Source organism: Scomber scombrus, chromosome 1, assembly GCF_963691925.1.
Source record: "Scomber scombrus chromosome 1, fScoSco1.1, whole genome shotgun sequence".
Classification (NCBI taxonomy): domain Eukaryota; kingdom Metazoa; phylum Chordata; class Actinopteri; order Scombriformes; family Scombridae; genus Scomber; species Scomber scombrus.
In genome coordinates, this window is record NC_084970.1 from 9,133,404 (window position 1) to 9,153,620 (window position 20,217).

Genomic DNA, 20,217 nt, shown 5'->3' on the forward strand with positions numbered 1-20,217 from the left:
CAATTTTAGTTGTTCTTGAATTCAGCACCGCTTTTGATATAATAGATCATGAACTTCATTTAAAACATTAGTTTGATTGGGTTGGTATATCAGGTCCTGCTTGACTACTGGTTTAAATGCGGTCTTTCTAAAAGAATATTCGCAGTACTGCTTGGTAGTTCCTCATCTTCCTCTGCTTATATTACTTCAGGGGTGCCACAAGGTTCCATTCAGGGTCCTGTCCTTTATCACTATATGCTAAGACATAATGTGTCTTATCACTGCTATGCAGATGATACCCAGATATACATCAAGCACCCTAGATGACCAAAACTGAGATCAAAGATTGGATGCATTAAAATTATCCTCAACTTTGAGCTTTTGCTGTCAGGGCTCTCAAACGCTGGAATGCAATTCCTTTAGAGATCGGTAACAATGTACCAATGTTTTGTATGTGTGTTTATGCTTCTACATGTATATTTATGTTTTTGTATAGATTTGTATTCATGTGTGCACATATTTGCCTTTATCTGTTTTTATTTATTCTTGATTTACCTTAGTGCAGTTCTGTCTTAATAGTTATTTTACTGTCTCTACTTTTATTTAATCTGAAGGATCTTAAAGTCGCTGCTGGCCTGACACCACTTCAGGGTTACTAATAGATACATGGATGAATAAAAGCATATTCTTGCTAAATGTGTTGCTTCTCCCACAGCAGACTCACAACTGCACTTGCTTCCAAAATCAACTGAAGTCCTACCTGTTTGAATAGGAGGTCTGTGGCTGTGCAGTACCTCTGCTGCTGCTCTCCTCCTTGCAGCATCACTCTGTCTTTGGTTTTCACCCCCTTGCACAGTCTCAAACAGTTCTCTGCAGACAGGGATGCAGACACCCTCAAGGTGTCATTACCAAGCCAGTAGACAGATCTGTAAAAACAGAAAAGAGTGTCAGGGTAAACCAGAGTGAAATAGTGATTGGAGAGATTGGTCATTAACCGGAGGACTTTATATGAGGGTTTATATTAGGCTTGTTGTAGCATATGTGCAAAAGCCTACCTGGCATAATTTTCTCCCCAATTTCCCTACTATCATTCAACCATTTTCTTAAAATCCTGGTGTATTCACACTGCGAAAAACATTATGATTAATGACAATGAAAATAAAGCGGATACCCACAAAAATATATAGCAGCCACAGTGGGAGGAAGGAAGTTGTATTTTTTCTTACTTGTGGAGCTGGACTTGTTGTGATTTCAGCTCATGATGGATAATTACATTGCCAAAAGAAACCACACTGTGCCACTGTGGCAGTACATAGCGGATTCACATGTCCTTAAGTTGTCCATAATTCCACCGCATATTACCTACACCATACACATACTGTAAGTTATCTGTTTCCCTGTAAATTGGCAGCTCAATAATTCATAGTTATTTTATTTCTCTCTCTTTCTCTCTTTGGGGAGCATGTTTATATTTTTTCAAAACTTTTCTATTACTCTTCACAAAGGCCCTATGAAGGCTGCAGTAAAAATTGTTTAATCTACTGAGCACACCCATTATATTCCAGCCATATCTGGAGGCAATCCATTGGATTCAGTCAGTAGATATGAGCCTGAAGATGTGTGTGAACAAGTCTAACCACAGTGCAGCCTGTTCACAGAAAGAATTACGACAGTACTCTGATACTGTCAAAGCTTTCCTGGTTATAAATCTTGCTCTCTGGCCCATGGCTTTACTGATAAGATAATCACAACACATCTGATTCAGACTGGACAGAACAAAAAGTTAATCCACAAACTAACAATATTTTATGGCTTGACGATTTTCTTGAAAGCCTTGTGAGATTTATAATATCCATTGGTTTTAAGAGGTATTATACAGTACTGTGGTATTGTATTGGATTATGTAATACTGTGAGGTGTTCTTGTTTGAAAAAAAAAATATTTATTCTATTTATACTTGTCTTTGTATAGCCTCTGTGGGGTTCTTGAGGTATACCCACATTAAATGATATCTACATTGATAAAGTCCTCTGACTTTTAAGGCCTGAAGAAAAGATTCTTCACTCCCAGGTTCCACCTGGTTCTTTTAATTTAAACCTGGCATGGCAGTGCCCTAAAGATATTTGATGTTCCCTAGAATGTTTTCCCTCATCTCCAGCCCACCCAAATGGTTATAAAATGATAATTCTGAAGAGTTGATTCCAACCCAACTATGATTTACTGCTATTTCTACTACACAAGATTAATGATTAATTATTTATTTATTTGGTCCAGTGTTGCCTAATTCTCAACTAAATATAAATCTTAAATTCTTGTTGCATGTAACTCTGACATATAGTTGTAGTATTCATCTGCCTGTGCTAGGGATGTCCCGATCCAGCTTTTTGCACTTCCGATCCGATACCGATATTGTAGCTTTTAGCATCGGCCAAGCATGTATTAAAGATTAAAGATATTTACTTTGAAAACAAACTGGATCGGGAGTCCGGATCGGGATTTTCCCGTGCAGGCCGATCCGATATTGATATGCATTTTCTGCTAATATCGGCGGCCGATCCGATCCAAATATCGGATCGGGACATCCCTAGCCTGTGCTATATATATATATATATATATATATATATATATATATATATATATATATATCATCTTCTATTGAAAAATGGTCTGCTTCTCGAATGTAGACTAGAATTTTTATCGGTATTATTATACTTGGTGTTGTTGCTTCTGCCATTAATTTTGTATTTTTTTTTACTTCATCCATTTTGATTGATATTCCCACATTATTTGTGGCTGGATTTTCTGTGACCTAAACGTCATGAATAATAGTTTTTAAAAAAAGGATGTGTGTTTGTTATAATGTGGCAAACTCTTATAAATTACCTTTGTGATGTGTTTAGGTGGGGAGAGGGCTCATTATCTGTATGCATTATAAGTATATACTTATAACTTATACTTATATACTAAGTCTCAATAGCAGTTTGCTTGTTCCAGTTGTAAATTTTAAGAGAATTCTTTTAGTGAGCATTCTTCTTTCAAATGTAACCAATCTCTATAGCTATCGAAACAATAGCTCGATTCCAACCTCAACTTTAAACATTACATAGTTCCACTGACTTACAGTAAAAGCATATTCTGGTTAGAGAAAGTGCTGTCAGAATATGGAAAACTCAACTTGCAGTGGTGAAGCAGCCATGGTATAAAGTAGTGCAAACAAGATGTTGCTGACTGGAGTCATGCCACACTTTCAGCTGATAGGCATTGTGCTGCTTTCATATCTTCAGGGAATAACAACTTCATAAGTAAAACTACCTTCAAGAACAGTTTCTGAGGTAAACCTTCCTGAAGTTTTCCAAGTGATGTACTTGGGGCATGCTGTGGGAATTTCTCAGATATAGACTGTATTAAAAGAACATACTTTCCAATATTTCTTCTCAGGAAGCAAGTCAGGATTAAAGACTCATTCAATATAGATACACAAAAGCAATGTCAAAATATTTGAATAGCTTTCTTTTTCTCCGGAGATATATTCATTGAGCAGACAAAACACAGATTCAGAATAAGAGTGAAGTTAAGATGCTGTGGAATAATAAGCAGAGCCAATAAATAAGGCAATGATTAAATAATATCAATAATATTTTATGAGTATAGACTTTTTAATGTCCCTATAGATTGCTGTGGAGGGTAAAATGCATCTGGCATGACCTCTGGCTGTCATGAGATTGATCTGTTACCTATCACATTTGATTAGGTACCATCTAGGTCTTCCACTATGAGACCTAATTTCTCACTGAGTGTAAGATTGAAAAGAAATTTCAGCAGGGAAAAAGGCATTTCAAGACAGTGTTCCTGCTATCTTGTTCGGTTCATTACATGTGACAAGTGTTCTCAAAGTTGAAAGAAAATCTGACATAGTACTTAATTCCAGAGTCACAGTAAACTACAGGGTAGTGGGTAGGATGTTATTACATGCCAGGACCAACAGAGGGATGCACTGCAACCTGTTGTTTATGCATAGGCGAGTTATGTCAAGCCTTTGGCCTTTCTTAAACTGATGTCTCATTTGAAGGTTTCCAAAACATGTGTTTCTAGTTGGAATAGCGTGTTTTTGAAAAACAAAATTTAAACTTTTTAAATTAAATAAAAAGTCAGTGACCTTCAACTTTTCAGAATTTTAATGCTTGTTAGTTTCCAGAAAGAAGAAGAAAGTAAATAATATAATTATGATGGCCTCTTAGAAGAAGAAGGGTGACTCTAAATGGTTGTGTATTTCTGCTGTGAGCTGCTGTCTGTTCCAGTGAAGAATTACAGTGGCCCCTAGTGGCCAACACTTGTAAGAATTAGACTGTGACAGACAGTACACGACTGTGGTGTGTGTTCTTTTTAGCCCCACAGCACCATTTAAGAGTGTGTTTTTCCCCCCAGGGAAGCTCTGTGTTGCACCCGACACATATAAGACCCACGGTGAGGTTAAACCCGTGGGAAGACGTTCTGAGTTACACTGAAAGAGGCTTATTTCGGTTAATCAAGACTGGTGGTGAGTCTGTATCCGTTGGGAAAAGGGTGGTTCTGTTTGCTTATGGCTTCAGAGACCAAGGAACCAATTTATGGTTGTGTACACAGGGTGAAATACTTTACTTACTTAGTTTCCACTTTTAGCTTTTGACAATATTATCATACCCTATAATTGTTAAATAGGTACATAGTGTAGTTAATTTTTGAACCTTAAACGTTACAGTACATCGTTTATAAACCAGCTTTCTCTGCCACAACATTCTTTTCATTAGTCACATACAAAACATGTACGCCATACCTCTCAAACATTGAGCTCTTCTATTATAGCTGTCACCAGGTCCCTTCAAACACTTGTCACATACTTATGTCACTTCTCCACAGCAGGTTAGCTAATCGGTTACAACAGTGATTTATCCTTGTTAAAAGTGAGGCAGCTTCGTGATACTGGAAAGAAGCTCAAAGATAGCAGACCACCCCATTAACCCTGCTTCATGGGTCCATAAGTACGTTTATATACTGAATGCATGTTTATATTCAGGCTGACTCAAGTATGCAATGGATTCAATCCAAGACAGAAATAACTATTCTTAATGTGCCAACATGACAACTTGACATGATTTTTCCAAGAATGTTCTGAAATAAACAGAATTATTAATAGGTACGCTTGACAGTATACTTTCCTAGTGGGATTCTTAAATTGCTTCTGTTTTTATATCAAATAGTGGATGATGTACAAAGACAAATGATAATATATGTTTAATGCTGCCAAATCTTCATAACATTATGACGATAAGAGGACTAATCTGGGAATTGTGTGGTTTGCAGAAACCTTATGGCCCAATGAACCTAACCCTAACCCTTTAAGAAGAGTGTTTCAAACAAAATACAAATTGAATTAGCTAATAAAAACCTGCTACAAACATTAGTAAATTAAAATGTTTATTTATTTCAATTTCACAGCATATTTGAATCAATGTTTACAAAGAGGAATATAAGAATAAGAATCATTTAAAAAACATTTTTAAATGTATTTACCAGGAGGCACAGAAATGAATACTTAATACTTTTGAAGTATAAAAAGTTGAGTCTTCCCTTTAAGTGTTGTGTTGCTAATATTTAACACTATGTTAAAGCCATTATGAAAGCTTAGATGAGATACTGCATGAGTATTTTATGTCGCTTGCTTATGACAGTTTTGTTAATTCTGCTGCTTTGGTTGATTAATAGTCTTGATTATGTATTTGCTGACATCACAGCTAACAGCTTGGACTCTACTGAGAGTTGTCATTTCTCACTGCTGACGACGGGGCTGAAGTCTTTTGCAGAGTCGCTCATGAAAGCCTCAATCTCCTCCACAGTACGAGGGACGCAGGTCAGCAGCTCCATACCATTCGCTGTTACTGCAATGTCATCTTCAATGCGAACCTGCACACAGAGATACAGTGATCAGTTCAACATGGTAGAATCAAGACAGTCAAAGGCCAACTCATCATCAAATGTAATCATGTGAGCAGACAATTTCTCATATTTTGAATTTGATATGTAATAACATGGAAGTTAAATGGAGTTAAATGTGAACCTACTTAAGCATTTATAGGAATAGTTATGTTTTTTGGACAATGTCATAATCTTGGTCATCATTCCTATAATTTATGATAATTGACTAATTCACTTACTGTACATAATAGCTGAGATAATACACAGTGAAACCAACATGGTAAAAAACTCAAGTAGTTAGATAACAAAAAACCTCTAAATATATTGTATTTAAAATTGAAAAAGTTAACATTGAAATCATGACTCATTTGATCAGGATTATTTGATCAGGACCTCTAAACTTGGGATTTGTTTCCAACCTGATATTTGTGCTATTTGCCATGTCAAATTCTAGAAACGAATTGAGTAATTAAAGATTTAATTACTGAGTTTTCGTTACATAAGGTTTTAAGAGATTAATTAGTTAACCTTCATTAGGGTTAATAATGCAAGTTGTCAGAAAGGTTTTTATGAGTTTCTGTTCAATAATGGCTGGATGCCTATTACTCATCAGGTCTTTTTAATGAATTATCGTTACAATTCATCAGGTTCCCTGATATTTTGTGTCTAAATCTACCTTAAACATTTCCATATTACTCCCTAAACCCGGCAGTCTGTGACTTTAACATCTTCAAATCCATGTCTAAAGCAGCAGAGTGCAGACAGTGAGACAAGGACAACAACACTAGATAAATATGACAGAGACTGCTAAAGGGATTGTAAGACATTTTGGGTCATTTTGCCTTGCAACCTTGTGTGGTGAATTGCAGTATTAGTGGGCTTTGTAGCACTAATCCTGTAGACAACTCGACTCATCTTTGCTACCCCTCTGGTGAAACTAAATAAAAGTGTGCAGGCAGACTGACCCCTCCGAAGCCACGGAAACGAGCCAGCACTTGATTGTTGATGAAGCAGCTCTGTGCAGGGTTGGCCAGGGCCTGATCCAGCAGGTGGTTGATAAAGTATATACCAGGCTCCACGGTGAGGACCATCCGCTCCTGCACCAGGCGGCCCATTCGAAGACTCCTTAGTCCAGGCTCGTCTATACGCTCCACCCCCTGTACAACAAGACAGTTTAAAACTGCAGTTAAAAAAAACAACTTTGTTTTAAGTTTCCTGATAAAAGTTTTGGTTTGGAGACTTTGATACAAACCTGACTACTGTTAGTTTGGTGTTGCAGGAAACTTCAGAATTTAAGTCAATTGTTCTCACCTCAGGGTAGCCTCCCACATCGTGCACGTCAATGCCCAGCAGGTGTCCCAGGCCGTGAGGCATGAAGACGGAGCCCATGTGGACCTTCATCATGTCCTCCAAGTTGCCATTCAGGATGCCGATCTTCACCAGCTCCTCCAGGTGAACCCGGTCAGCCAGGCGGTGCATTTCAGTCCACTTCACACCTACAGTAGAAACACAACAGAACAAAAATGAATTGTTGTTAAAAATCATTGTTTAGCTTAACTGAAAACATGGAAAGTATTAAAGTAATTATAGCTCAACCCAAAAAGGCATCACAAAAACTAACATTCTTAATAAAAGATCTGTTGTTTATTGAAGAACCAAGGCACATAGTGAATGGTATTTATTTCCACTTATTGGTGATACTGATAAATCTGTAGTTAGATCTTAAGTAAGGTTTGGACTTAGATACAACAATAAAGGTACCCATAAATTGCAACAAAATGAAGTGTGATTCACCTCTGTGCTGGTGGTGCTACTGAGGATAAAAGGTCAAATTTAAATACCCTTCCTCAGTTTACTTTATAGGTCAGTATTGTGGCCTCAAAAATTAAAAACTGATTAAAAGATGATAACCTGGTTTGATGGCAGCCATGACGGCTAGGGAGGACTTGAGGACTGCCTCATAGATGGCTCTCTGGTCTGCAGTGAACTTCCCATTGGCTGGGAAGGAGCAGGTGATGTCTGAGGAGTAGCAATAGTACTCTCCACCCATGTCGAAAAGACTGCAGGGGACAAATCATCTCAACTGTTTAGATCAACTTTGATTTCAAAGTGCTTTGTGTTAAGAGTTAAAAGAAATTTACTCACCACATGTCTCCATCTGCAATTGTCTTGTCATTGGGAGCTCCAGCATGACCATAGTGGAGAACAGAGGAATTATTGCCCCTGGTGATGAACAGTGACATGATTACATTAATTAAAAAGACAGTACTAACTACATATGAATAAGCTCTACACTACATGGTGGTAACTGCATTATATATGACACATAAAGCTACTGCTAAAACAATTTAAAATAAAGTATTTCAGCAAAGCATCAATGGCATTGCAGCCTTTTCGGTTCTCATCAATCTCCCTTTACCATTGACAAGAAAGCTTAGACATGCTGTCTCTTTGAAGAATAATTGTGATGGCCTGGTCCTTATTTTACAAGATCTTCATTTGAACAGGAAAACGGCTTGCAATCACTGACCACTAATCCCCAGGAAATGCACATTACACATGGCCTTTAATACAAAAGGTCAGAGCATGATTAGCAATAGCGTTTCAAAATTCTTCATCCATAATGATGCTGCTAGCTGGCAACAGAGAATGATGCTTTGCTCCATTTTCCAGAGCATAGTTTGGTTTGGCCAACAAGACCCCTGGGATACTTAGTGAGTGCCAATATCTCTTCCACCAGCTATGCATCCTGATTATACTTTACCACCCTCAGGGGTTTGAACATAGAGTGCCACAGACACTTGAGGGATAGTATTTTATATGAAGAGGTCATCACAAGAAGCATGTCTGTCCAGTTACACATGAACCCTTTTAACTTTCATTGACAGTAGGGTCTTGATTGAACATTTTTTGTTGTTGTTGTTGTTGTTGTTGTTGTTGTATTGGTTTGAACCATATTATTATTTCAGACATTTCTGTTTGTACATTGATGTTCAGGTTAACATATGCATACAGAATTTGATCTCAAGATTTCAAGTGGCAATTTCTCGAACATCAAAGCATCCCTGAAATACATTGATGGCAATATTCTTATCCTAGACGGTGTGCAATTATTCAATTATGACATTAAGAAAACCAGTATGTAAGTAATTTAGCACATCAGAAATAAAACAGGCAAGGAATTTATTGTAAAACTCTCACGTTCCACAGATACAGGTGTACGAGGTGTGACGCATTCCTCCTTTGGTGTAGCAGTAGTGCTGGAACAGGCTGCAAGGGGAGGAAAAAAAGAAACTAAGCACGGAAACTCAACAAGAACGGAAACTAAAAAATGTCAGCACAGCAAAGATCAGAGAAAACACCAATTAGCTGAAGGACTTTCACTGCCCTCTTCCTGACTCCATGCTTTTAAAGAATTCATTCAGCACTCATTCTTTAATCATCACACGGCTGAGCACATCAAACACCTCGTCTCGACAGCATTGCAACGCTGTGTAGGGTGACAAGCCCATGAATCAAAATATTATCCACAACATGGCCAAAAGCTTTGTTCTGAACATAGACTGTATATAAAAATGGACGTAACATCCGTGACGTCACCCATTGGTTTGTGGACTGCTGCTTGGAAGCGAATAGTTTCGGATCTGGGCAGCGCCATCTTGAAAATTTCAGGTGCATGCCGGGTAAAAAAAAAAACACGGATTCTACTTATATGGGCATCGGAGGAGCAAGAGGCGCCCTCCTGAACCTGTGAACCAATCAACCTGTCAAACACGACGTAGCCACGCCCCAATGCATACCCTGCTTTATTGTCAAATATAAAATCAGGGAGTCCAAAATTTCACAAATGAATATCATACTGCATTGAAGAAGGCTTTAAACTAGCGATTGAGACCATAAACACATTTTGAAAACGTTTACTGAGGTTAGAAATCAAGTGAAAAGTTGGTGAATTCTCCATTGACTTGTATAGAGACGGAAGTCCTTTTGACACCAAAACGGTCGCCCCCTGGTGGCCTTTTGATAGAATGCAGTTTTAAGTTACTTCCGCGTTGGCATCATTTCAGAGGACTGGAACTCCCCGCCTGGTTCTGAATCTATATTGATCTTCCATTTGATTATGACCCTGTTCCTTTAATAATGTATCGGCCTCTTATTTAATTTTTTTGGACAAACCTTCCCATTCAATTTAGGGATGTGTCATTAAGACCGAATAATCGAATTGTCGTTTGCGGGGTCTAAAGTCGACCTTTGTACTGTGGTCGTTTTTTATGTATTTATTGAAAAACCTCAGTCAAGAGTTGAGCTGTGTAGTCTACTATGAAAGGTTCATTAACAACTACTGCAGAGCAATTCTCACTTTCCGCCACTAGGGGGATGTCTAAGTTTTTGTAAACCACCTCTACCTTATTTTGAAGTAGTGTCTAACACAGAGTGAATTTTTACTCCTGCCCTCGTCTACTTTGACTTGGTAATAAGTTAGCCTGCTAGCTAGCTGACTGGAGGGAACATGATGCAGACGAAACCACACAAAAGTCCAGTGTGGAAAAACGACTCACTAATCTTAAAAACCTGCTGACGGTTACTAGTACGTAAACATTTGTGACGGCTCTTCGAAAGTGTGACAAAAGTCACAGAGAAAACTAACGTTATGTCTGTCATTACTAACATGACTGTAAAGGATATGCTCAGTGTTGTTTATGGCGGGGAAAAAAAAATCCACGCTGTTATATTTTTAGGGATCTGTAAGACTAAGATTTTTTTCTTTTAATCAATGTGTTTCTGTAAAGAATTAAAGGCTATTTATCATTTAAATTAATACAAGTTCGCGTAGTTAAAGCTTGCTGTTTGTTATTAAGTTCTATTTGACGCATTATATATTTAGCCCCTGTGAATGTTGGCATGCAGCGAATATTGGATTAGTCGTCGGTTATACCCACCGATTAGTCGACCCTGAAAGAATGGGCCCATGCACATCCCTAATACAATTAATTAGAATGTGTGTCCAAACGTTTGACTGGTACTGTACCTACAATATACAGTAATTTCAAGTCAATCAGTGTCATTATGGCCCCGTGAAGCATGTGACATAATCTAGCGCACTCACAACAAGCAAAAACTCTACAGTACTGATTTCATAACTCAATAATCATACAGTTACTGAACTGTCAACATGTACTGAGGCATGACATTTCTTTTGGTTCAAATTGCTGGTTCATCACATTCATGAGTAAGATTTAAGTACTTTACTCATCGACTACAGAAATTTTTATTTATTGATTGATTCAGTCCCAACATATAAGTATAAACGGCGTTCTATTTCTTGACTCCAAACATGGGCCTATAAAAGCTGATAAAATGCACCACTTACCTCTCCATTTCATATTCTTTCTGTCCAGGTTTCACATGCTTCATGATCTACAAAAAAAAGGTGAGTTAAGTGCTTATATGTAATCTGCTTCAGAGATACAGGCAGAAAATGTGGGCCATGTTTGGTGTAGTGTCATTTATTATTTTATGTTCACACAGAGTTTACATGCAAAATGGCAATTATGAGCTTTTCCTCAAAGTTTCTTTTTCCCCCACTTAGTTTATTGGATGCACTTTTAACATAATACTATGAATTGTGGATTATTCCCTTAAGGATAGTCTACAGGATTTAAGCAAAGTGGACATAAAGAGTTCAAAAGTGCCCTCACGCAACTGCTGATAGAGAAGAACATTTTCTATTTTTATTCCAAAAAGGGTGTCACAAAACACCTGGTTCCACACCTCAGAAAACTGTGTCTAATGATCACACTATTAACAATAGGGAAACAGCAGGGGGAAAAATGTTGAATGTTGATGTGACAGTGAATTCCCAGGGCAGATCACATTAAGAGGTTAACTGCTCCACAGCCCCTGAAGAGGTTATTCATTGTGAGGAGTGAAATTTCTCTCCACAAGTAAAATATTGCTTTAATGTTACAGATTGTTGGTCAAAGGCTATCACAGTTAACTGCTTCCCTCCAAGCTACTGGATGAAGTTAAAATCTATAACATTTAAACACTTTATAGCCTTAGAAGATTCTGACTTCTCGAATCATCTGGGCAAGTTTTAAACTCTGTTCAGTGCTTTGATACTTTGGGTGTTTAATTTCAAGCTCTAAACTTTCCATTTCTTTCGATTCTTTTCTTAAATTGTTTGGAAAATTCAAATATATCAATGTGAGAATCCTTGCAGATGAATATATATTATCAATCGTATATATCAATCTTACCATTTTGTGGGCTTCACTGGAAATCCTGTTGGTGTAGCGCAGGACTTCCAGCTCCATATCTGTCTTAGTCAGGCGGCTGTAGGATCACACAGAAACAAGAAGTGACGGACCAGCTCTGCTGTTCATACATGCACAGAAATCACTAGCAGCATTTACAACCAAACAACACAGAATTCACATCACCACATCAATGCAGTATCATGTGATGTGGAAAGGAGACATTTTTGAAATGTATCTACACTGCTAATAACTGTCCTCCATCATTCACAGGAATGTTGTACATACTGTACATAACACCTGTTATTTCTTGAAATTCCAGAGGGAAACTTATCTTTATCTTAAACTTGTCATTATCTACAATTACAGAGTTTCCACCAATTTCACTGATTTAAATCTGAGCTTCAGACAGCATAAGAACTAAACTGAGGCCATTTCTAATTACTTACAGTATGAATGTGAATGTTAATAACACGAATCAAAGTTAAAAACCCCCAAAACAAATCAAAAAAGACCATTAATAAAGAGCCATTTGAAGGGGCACAGGGGTTCAATCAAGTCTTTCTCCCCAGGAGGTGAGCCTGAAAAGCATTCCTCCTTATTTCACGAAATGTCAATTCGTCTGGAGGGTGCCAACTCTAATGCCAAGGACAACCAGGCAAGCACGAAGTCCATTACATCTGTGTAGGCTGGCTTCTTAAGGGGAAAAAAAACAACCCACAGAAAAGCCCCTGCTTCTGATGGCAGACACACAATTACCTGACTGGGCAGCTGCAATTGCAAAGGTTTGCTAGTTACATGCAGCAGAATCTTCTCAATAATATTACTGAACATTTTAAGTACTTACCACTCCACAATGACTGGGTGTAAAAGAGTGTTGTTCACTTGGAAGCTAATGTCAAAACAAAACAAAAACAGCAAAATTATGAACATAAATACAAATTTATGCAAATGCTTATACAACCATTGAAATAAATGAGATTTATTTTTCAAAAGTTGTCAGGTTCAGAGTGTAGTAAAGATAAAAGGCTGTTATATATGCATGTTTAAAAAAAGAACAAAGACCAGTAGTAAGTACAACAGGACAACAACATTAACGTTAAATGATAACCTATGAGCAAAAGCAAGATTGTTTACTTAATTAAACTATAATCAGAATTAGGTTAATCAGTAACAATTGGTATGCATGAGAGACTGGTGCATCCTTGGTTATACAAGAAAAGAAAAACACAACAATAACCTCCCAGAACAAAGTATAATTATGATAATGCAAATTGACTCCAATTAAACATACCGGCTAATTCCTTCAAAGGAAGCTTCACGGCAGATGCTCCCACTATCTGTGTTCTGTCCTCGCTGCATAGAAAAAAAACAAACACGTGAAATGACACATGGGTCCAATGCTGTACATAAATTGGTCTGTGACCAGGCTAATTATCTATTCCATTGTCAGAAAAAGACAAAATGTTTTTGGCAGCTCTGGAATTATTGAAAGGAGTTTACATTCATTCTTAAACTGCACATTTTAGCACTCAGTACAATAAGATATTTGACAATCTTAATATTTCAGACTTTCAATAGCTATTCAATAGGTATTCTGTGCTGATATTTAACAGCTTAAATTCAAACAAATTGAAAGGATTCAGAGGATTTTGATTTGTGGCAATGCGACAAACAGCTTTGTGCTACATGACTTCAATAACCATAACCATGTTCTACGGCGATGCCCATTCTTCCTCATCCAGATGTAGCCTCCGAAGGGCCGACTGTGGGGCATCCAGCTTACTGTGATGCACTGTCCTAACTACACTCTGAATGTGGAAAAGTAGAAATGGATTCAATAAGTAGTAACTTAAATGTGTGGAAATAAACTGCATACCAGTGTTAGGAGAACTGCTGGACTCAGGTTGGTGAGGACATCAGCAATCTGTAAGGAAGCAGACAGGGAGTAATTAGAAGACTGAAACACACAGTAGAGCAGCAGATTAATCTGCTTTCAGGCTGCAGAATAAAGGTCACTCTGGCAGGCACCGTTGTGGCTCTGTGGCCTCTCTGGTCCTCAGCAGCACACTAAATGACAAACCTCAAGCAACTTTATTACTCCTCTGCTAACAGCATAAATGTCAGGTAAAATATCCCTGGCTCAATGTTCACAGACACTGTTGATATTTGAGGATTGCTATTATTACCCAACAAAATCCAAGTTGAAGCTTAATAGACAAGTGCAATAATGATTCAATACATCAATGATTAGCTGCAACAATAACTTCAACCTGTCAGGTTTGTCTCAACTAACTTAATTAGTCATAAATCTGACATTTTCTCATTTTCACACATAGCTGAAAGTTTTTGGCTGAAAGTATATGGTACAAGTTTTTAATGGCTGAATAATATTTGTTCATTTTAAAAGCCATTTGTGTAACCCACTGGAGTAAAACACACTTGTCAGTCAAGTAAAGCCAATCAGAAGATTGAAATTTGCAGAGCAAACAGAAATATACAAAACTTGGGAAAAACAAGGGTAAACACTAAACCACGTTGACACTAACGGGTATTTGCAAAAATGTGCAATTTACAGCCTAACAACATAGATCATGTCACATTCTTGAACCTGAACAACAAAGATAACCTGAAGCCTTTGAAGTTATTAAGAACATAGTATTCACATTTAAAGTCTTGACAAACTGTTGTCCTCTGCGTAAATATAGAAATTAAAGTAATATTATATGTGATCATTTCACTGAAAACTTGGTGATTTGTTGGCCATGAAAGCTGTTCTATTACAGTCTGAATATGTTATTTTGATTTGTCAACTGGCACTTCTCAGAATAGCTCGGGAGCTGTCATCCCTCCAACATCGCTCCCCTGGGAATCTGCTGTCAACACTGATGTAAATGACTGTTTTCCAAAATTGTCAAAATAACTAATCACAGCCAGCCTGAACAGAAGCGTAGTTCTTAGACAAGCCTGTTAAAATGAAGAAAATGAAGCTGCTGGTTACAGATATAAATTAAAATTCAAAATAAGATCCCCAGAGAATTTAAGTGGTTGAACATTGATGGCTGAAGTCAGTCAGAGGGATGTTTAGTGGTGACTTGTTCTATCAGATTAATTATCTGCAGTAAAAATGGATGCAATGTCACCTTCTACTGCTCAAGGTCCCAGTACTACTATCTGGTGCCGACTGTATCATTTTTTGCAAACAGGTTCAAATAAACGAATGATGGCTTTCACATTTAAAAAGTCTATGGATGCACTACTGTCCTCTCCTGTAACTTCATGGCTCAGTGACTTATAGTCAAAGTTCAGATACTGCACAGCGAAAAGGACACACACACACACACACACACACACAGAATAGATGAGCATCAACAAAGGCAGACTTACATCACAGGCGTATTGCACCTCATCAACAGCATACTTCTTCTTGAAGTGCTCTTTAGGATAGATCCTGTCAACAGATGCAAAACACACAAAGGTCAAGTACAGTCCAGACACTAAAAAAAAGACACATACAGTCAGCATTTTAAGATTCGGTCTCTAAAAACATATCAGATGAGTTCAGAACTGAAGTACTGAAGCATAATTAATGAAGAACCTGGTACCTGGAACTTGCATAAAAGTACCAATCAAGTAACTCTTGAGTGAAACTCCTGGTCAAAAGTCTGCAGGTTACTTCCCAGTTTCCCAGTAATTATCCGTTGATTGACTAATTGATTAATCAAATAATCGTTGCGGCTCTAGCCAAATGTCCAATTTATTTCTATTCATCTGCAAGTTCATGTCTTTTTAAGTGGGGCCTTTTTAGGCCTTTTGCAGGAGGATTCATTATATTAAAAACAATCTACTTATTTGAGCCTATTTGTTCTCTTCTCACATGTAGCATGTGGACTGGATGACTACAGTCTCAGTTTAGTCAAATGTCACCAGTAGTTTGTGTGACGACAAAAATATAAAGTCTTTAAGGGTTCTTGGCTGCATTTACAATGAATTCAATAATCATAAACCCTCTTACACACAGTGTAAACATGTGTATATTACTGTGTAGCACATGACCCTTTCTTCAAGTTACAGCTAACAGCAAAAGGCCAGCGTGTGATGATTGTTGGCTATATACAGTACACAACTCTTTGAAGATTACTGTGACTCACTCTCCCATCCAAGTGCCATAGCTTTCAGGCAGTTTGGGAACAAAAAGGATGGATTTCCCTGAGTCCACATCAATGGCTCCGTAGCAGTCGGGTTCGGTTACTCCAAAAGCCCAGTGGAAGAAAGACTCCTACAAAAGTCAGACAGTCAGTCAGGCCAATAGTGAGGGAGATTATAATATTTAGCTTGAAGAAAACAAAGTTAGAGATGATCACATGATAATATAACATGTTGTGTTTTGATTAGGCCACATAAGTCCACACAGACAAATACAAGACTTTCAATGTGTCCTTTGATTTTTGTTAAAAAAACAACTACAGTTACAAGAATAGAGGCTAGTGTCAGAAAACGGACAGTGTTAATTAACACAGAGTGAGGAGATTAATAGTGCCAGAAAAACTCTGGTCCTCAAATTTGAGAGGAACCAAATGAAGATTCGGGGCAGCTCGACAGAATGCCCCCTGGTGCCTTTCTTTAAGGAGAAGAGACTGAACCATGGCATTCTGAAGGGAACCTAAATGTACTGTTAGCTGAGGACCACCTGAGCATAATGGCTGCATGGATGGATAAATGTATGCAAGACCTTACCCCCACCCCAGTCTCAGTTTTGCACCAATCCCAGAGTGAACTAAAAACGACTAACCTGTCTGAAAAGGAGGTCTGTGTCCGTGCAGTACCTCTGTTTCTGCTCTCCTCCCTGCAGCACCACAACAGACTTTGACACCAATCCATCTTTGGCTTTCAGCCCGTTGCACAGTTTTCCACGGTTCTCAGCAAAGAGGGCAGCAGACACCCTCAGGGTCTCCTTACCGAGCCAGTAGACAGGTCTGAAAGGACAAGGAGACGTATATTTGGAGTCCCAGGGTGGACTAGTGTTTGAAGCGAATAGCTATTAATTGGAAGACTTTGTGTCTAGATTAGGATTTCTGTTATGTGGTATCATCACTTTCTGTCAAGGACTGCATGTTTTTTCATGTTGTGAGTGAATTCAGGAGAATCATCAATTGATTTTAATTAAGACCCATGATATTTCAGTCATATCTGAAGTAATACTTCAGATATGACTGAAACATGATGAGATTTGAGTATGAAGATGTGTGTGAACTAGCCTTACCAGGCTGTCCTCAGAAAGCATTAAGACAGAATTCATGATAGAGAACCTTGTAACGTGTTGGGTCTTGGTAATAAATCTTGCTCTCTGGCCCGTGGCTTTGCTGATAAGATAAACACAGCACATCTGATTGGCCTTCACTACAAAAAAGTTAATCCACAACCTTCACAGTATTTTTTATGGCTCCTGTATTATTCACTGTTGGCTGAGTTTAAAGGTGTATCTGTATCTGTAAAGATACAGCCACAGTGAGATGGTAGATGTTGTTATTGAAGGAGAGGAGTCACAATAAAGTACTATATTGCAATCCAACACCTTGCCAAGACCTCATGATTCTTTATAATATCCAACTTTTTAATTTGTGTTCAAATTCAATGTTAATTACTGAGGGCATGGTTTCTGGCATTCTGAATTAACAGCCTGTCATACAGTGTACCTATCGTTTGTTCTAGCCTGCAATTTGCAAGTTTATGACACATTTGTGATTATCTCAGCAGATCCTTGTGTGGTTTTATCTAATGATAATCAGAAGTGGGTCTGCATTGTGACATGGTGATAATGGAGTTTGTACTTTTGAGATCACAGGATAATCATATAATCATTGAAACATAATTATTTTATGATACATGGCATGTTACCTGGATGAGAAAACAGAACATAATTACACCCCTGGTTTTCCGTACTGTTTAAATTCATAGGTTACAATATTCATTTAACAGTTTTAGCAAATACAAATGTAATCTGGTACAGTACCATATGCAATTTTGATTTCTGCAAATCTTCTTACTGTATCCACATCCTATGATAGTACATACTTATTTTCAGAATTGGATACCAGACTTCATAAAGACAAAAACATGAATCCAATACAAAAGTGAAAATTATTACAGTAACAAAGGGACAGTGGGAGGCAATATTACCACTTTCAGACAGTTGCAAGACAAATATAAATAACACGATTTTGGCCATATTTTTGTGTATATATATATATATATATATATATATATATATATATATATATATATATATATATATATATATATATATATATATATATATATATGTGTTAAGTCAGTCATTCATTAGTAGTTCAGGCCACCAGCAGGTGAATTTACTAAATTACTAAATGTGTCTCGAGGTTGGTTTATAAATTAAGACATTGGAAGCAAAACATTACATTTATGAGGAGTTACAATATTTGACTAAAAGCAGCTATGGTGTGCGAGCTCCGTTCTTTAGATCGAAACTGAAAGTGAGTTTACGTGCTTCCCTTTTTTGAAAGTGAGGGGGAAAATTCGTTGTTTTAAATGTTTAAACATATGTTACATTGATATAAATATACCCTTACAAACTGAACTGGTATGCTGGTTTGACAGATAGGGTAGTAACGGTGGCTCTGCCTGGCAACAACTTTATAAACCTGCCTGCGAGCAGAGACATAAATGTTCCGGTGGTCCGGAGCTAACAAGACTATTGAATATCTATCCTTGCATAAATACGTTATTCTAGTCAGTAAAGTGTTGTCAGAAAGAAGAAAACACAACTCACTTTGGTGATGCAGCCATGATGATGTGCTGGTCCAAACTATCACGTGAGTTTTGTACGTCTCATTAGCATGACGTGCCCAGAGCTGCGTTCAAGACTTCAGGAATTACCAGAGTCTCGGTAAAGTTGCGTTGAGACGCTATTCTGAGGGTATTTTTCTATCTTTATCAGCTTTTTTTAAAGTGCAGTGGCCAGTTGGAGCAAACAGTAGCATTAAACAAGAACATGTTAAACAAAAAGCTAAGAAGAGGAGAAAGGGTTCAAAAATGTCAGGCCAGTTAACTTCTACCACAAATAATAGATGTAACATCATTGCAAGTATTGCTGTGTCTGACAGTACTATAAACCTAGCACCTGACACCAGTAGTCTCTTCATTTATGACCACAATTATATGAAGATTGCATGATGTTAAACGAGTTTTTATGAGGGAAAAGTTTATCCACGGACTTTGTTACTTTGATACAAAGTTATTTGTTCTCTCTCTCTCTGGTGTTAGCAAACTAACCAAATCCCACAAGCCAGCATTCAAGTCAACTACGAAGCATGGATCTCTGTTTTTCCAGACAATGGTGCAAGTTCAGAATAGCATTTGGTGAACATTGGGGTATTTACTAGACATTTCGATTCCAAACAACGGGGCAAGGAAGCTCAGTTTCTACAGTAGATCTTGTCCATATTAAAACATTAATGATGAGACCTTCAAAACCACACATACATTTTTATATAGAGTACATCCTCTCTTTTGCTTTGATTCTGCAATGGTACTTTTACAGTAAAAACAGTAGGGGGAGATGCAACTCTCTTTTGGCACAATGCTGGAAATAATATATTATTATGAGTGACTGCATATACATGATGCAGGTAAGTCTAAACAATGTGTGATGAAAGAAAGCATCCAGACATGGGTGACAGACTATCAAGAGGGTGATCCATGCTCAGATTACACTGCGGTGATAGGTAGATATACAACATTCTGACACCTCTTGCTTTTTCATTAAAACTCCCAATCCAGGTTTAGACTTGATGGGAGTTATATCCAAACATCCTATCCTACTACTATAATTGGAGTCCGTCTGTCCGTCCACCTTTCTCCAACCCCCTGCATCCCCTCCAAGGAGCCAGCCATTGCATATGGCATTTTTTTTCTCGAATGTCATTTCATGTCAACTTCAATTTCTATTTCAATGGTAAATAAATAGTCTGTAGTCAAACTTTTTATTTAC

The 20,217-nt window shown here is 37.7% G+C and overlaps 1 protein-coding gene across 1 annotated transcript; it reads right to left on the bottom strand.

The window, feature by feature from the left end:
• Positions 1-5,420: 5,420 nt before the first annotated feature.
• LOC133981257 (xaa-Pro dipeptidase-like) lies at positions 5,421-19,027 on the bottom strand. The gene is made up of 15 exons (XM_062420019.1): positions 18,997-19,027; positions 16,981-17,164; positions 16,340-16,467; positions 15,576-15,639; positions 14,068-14,115; positions 13,483-13,544; positions 13,036-13,080; positions 12,192-12,267; positions 11,303-11,349; positions 9,133-9,201; positions 8,077-8,154; positions 7,843-7,991; positions 7,243-7,427; positions 6,897-7,088; positions 5,421-5,919 (listed from the first exon to the last, which is right to left on the bottom strand). Exons 1-15 carry the CDS (start codon positions 19,011-19,013, stop codon positions 5,779-5,781), a joined length of 1,485 nt encoding a protein of 494 aa, XP_062276003.1. The 5' UTR covers positions 19,014-19,027; the 3' UTR covers positions 5,421-5,778.
• Between the last annotated feature and the right edge of the window lie 1,190 nt (positions 19,028-20,217).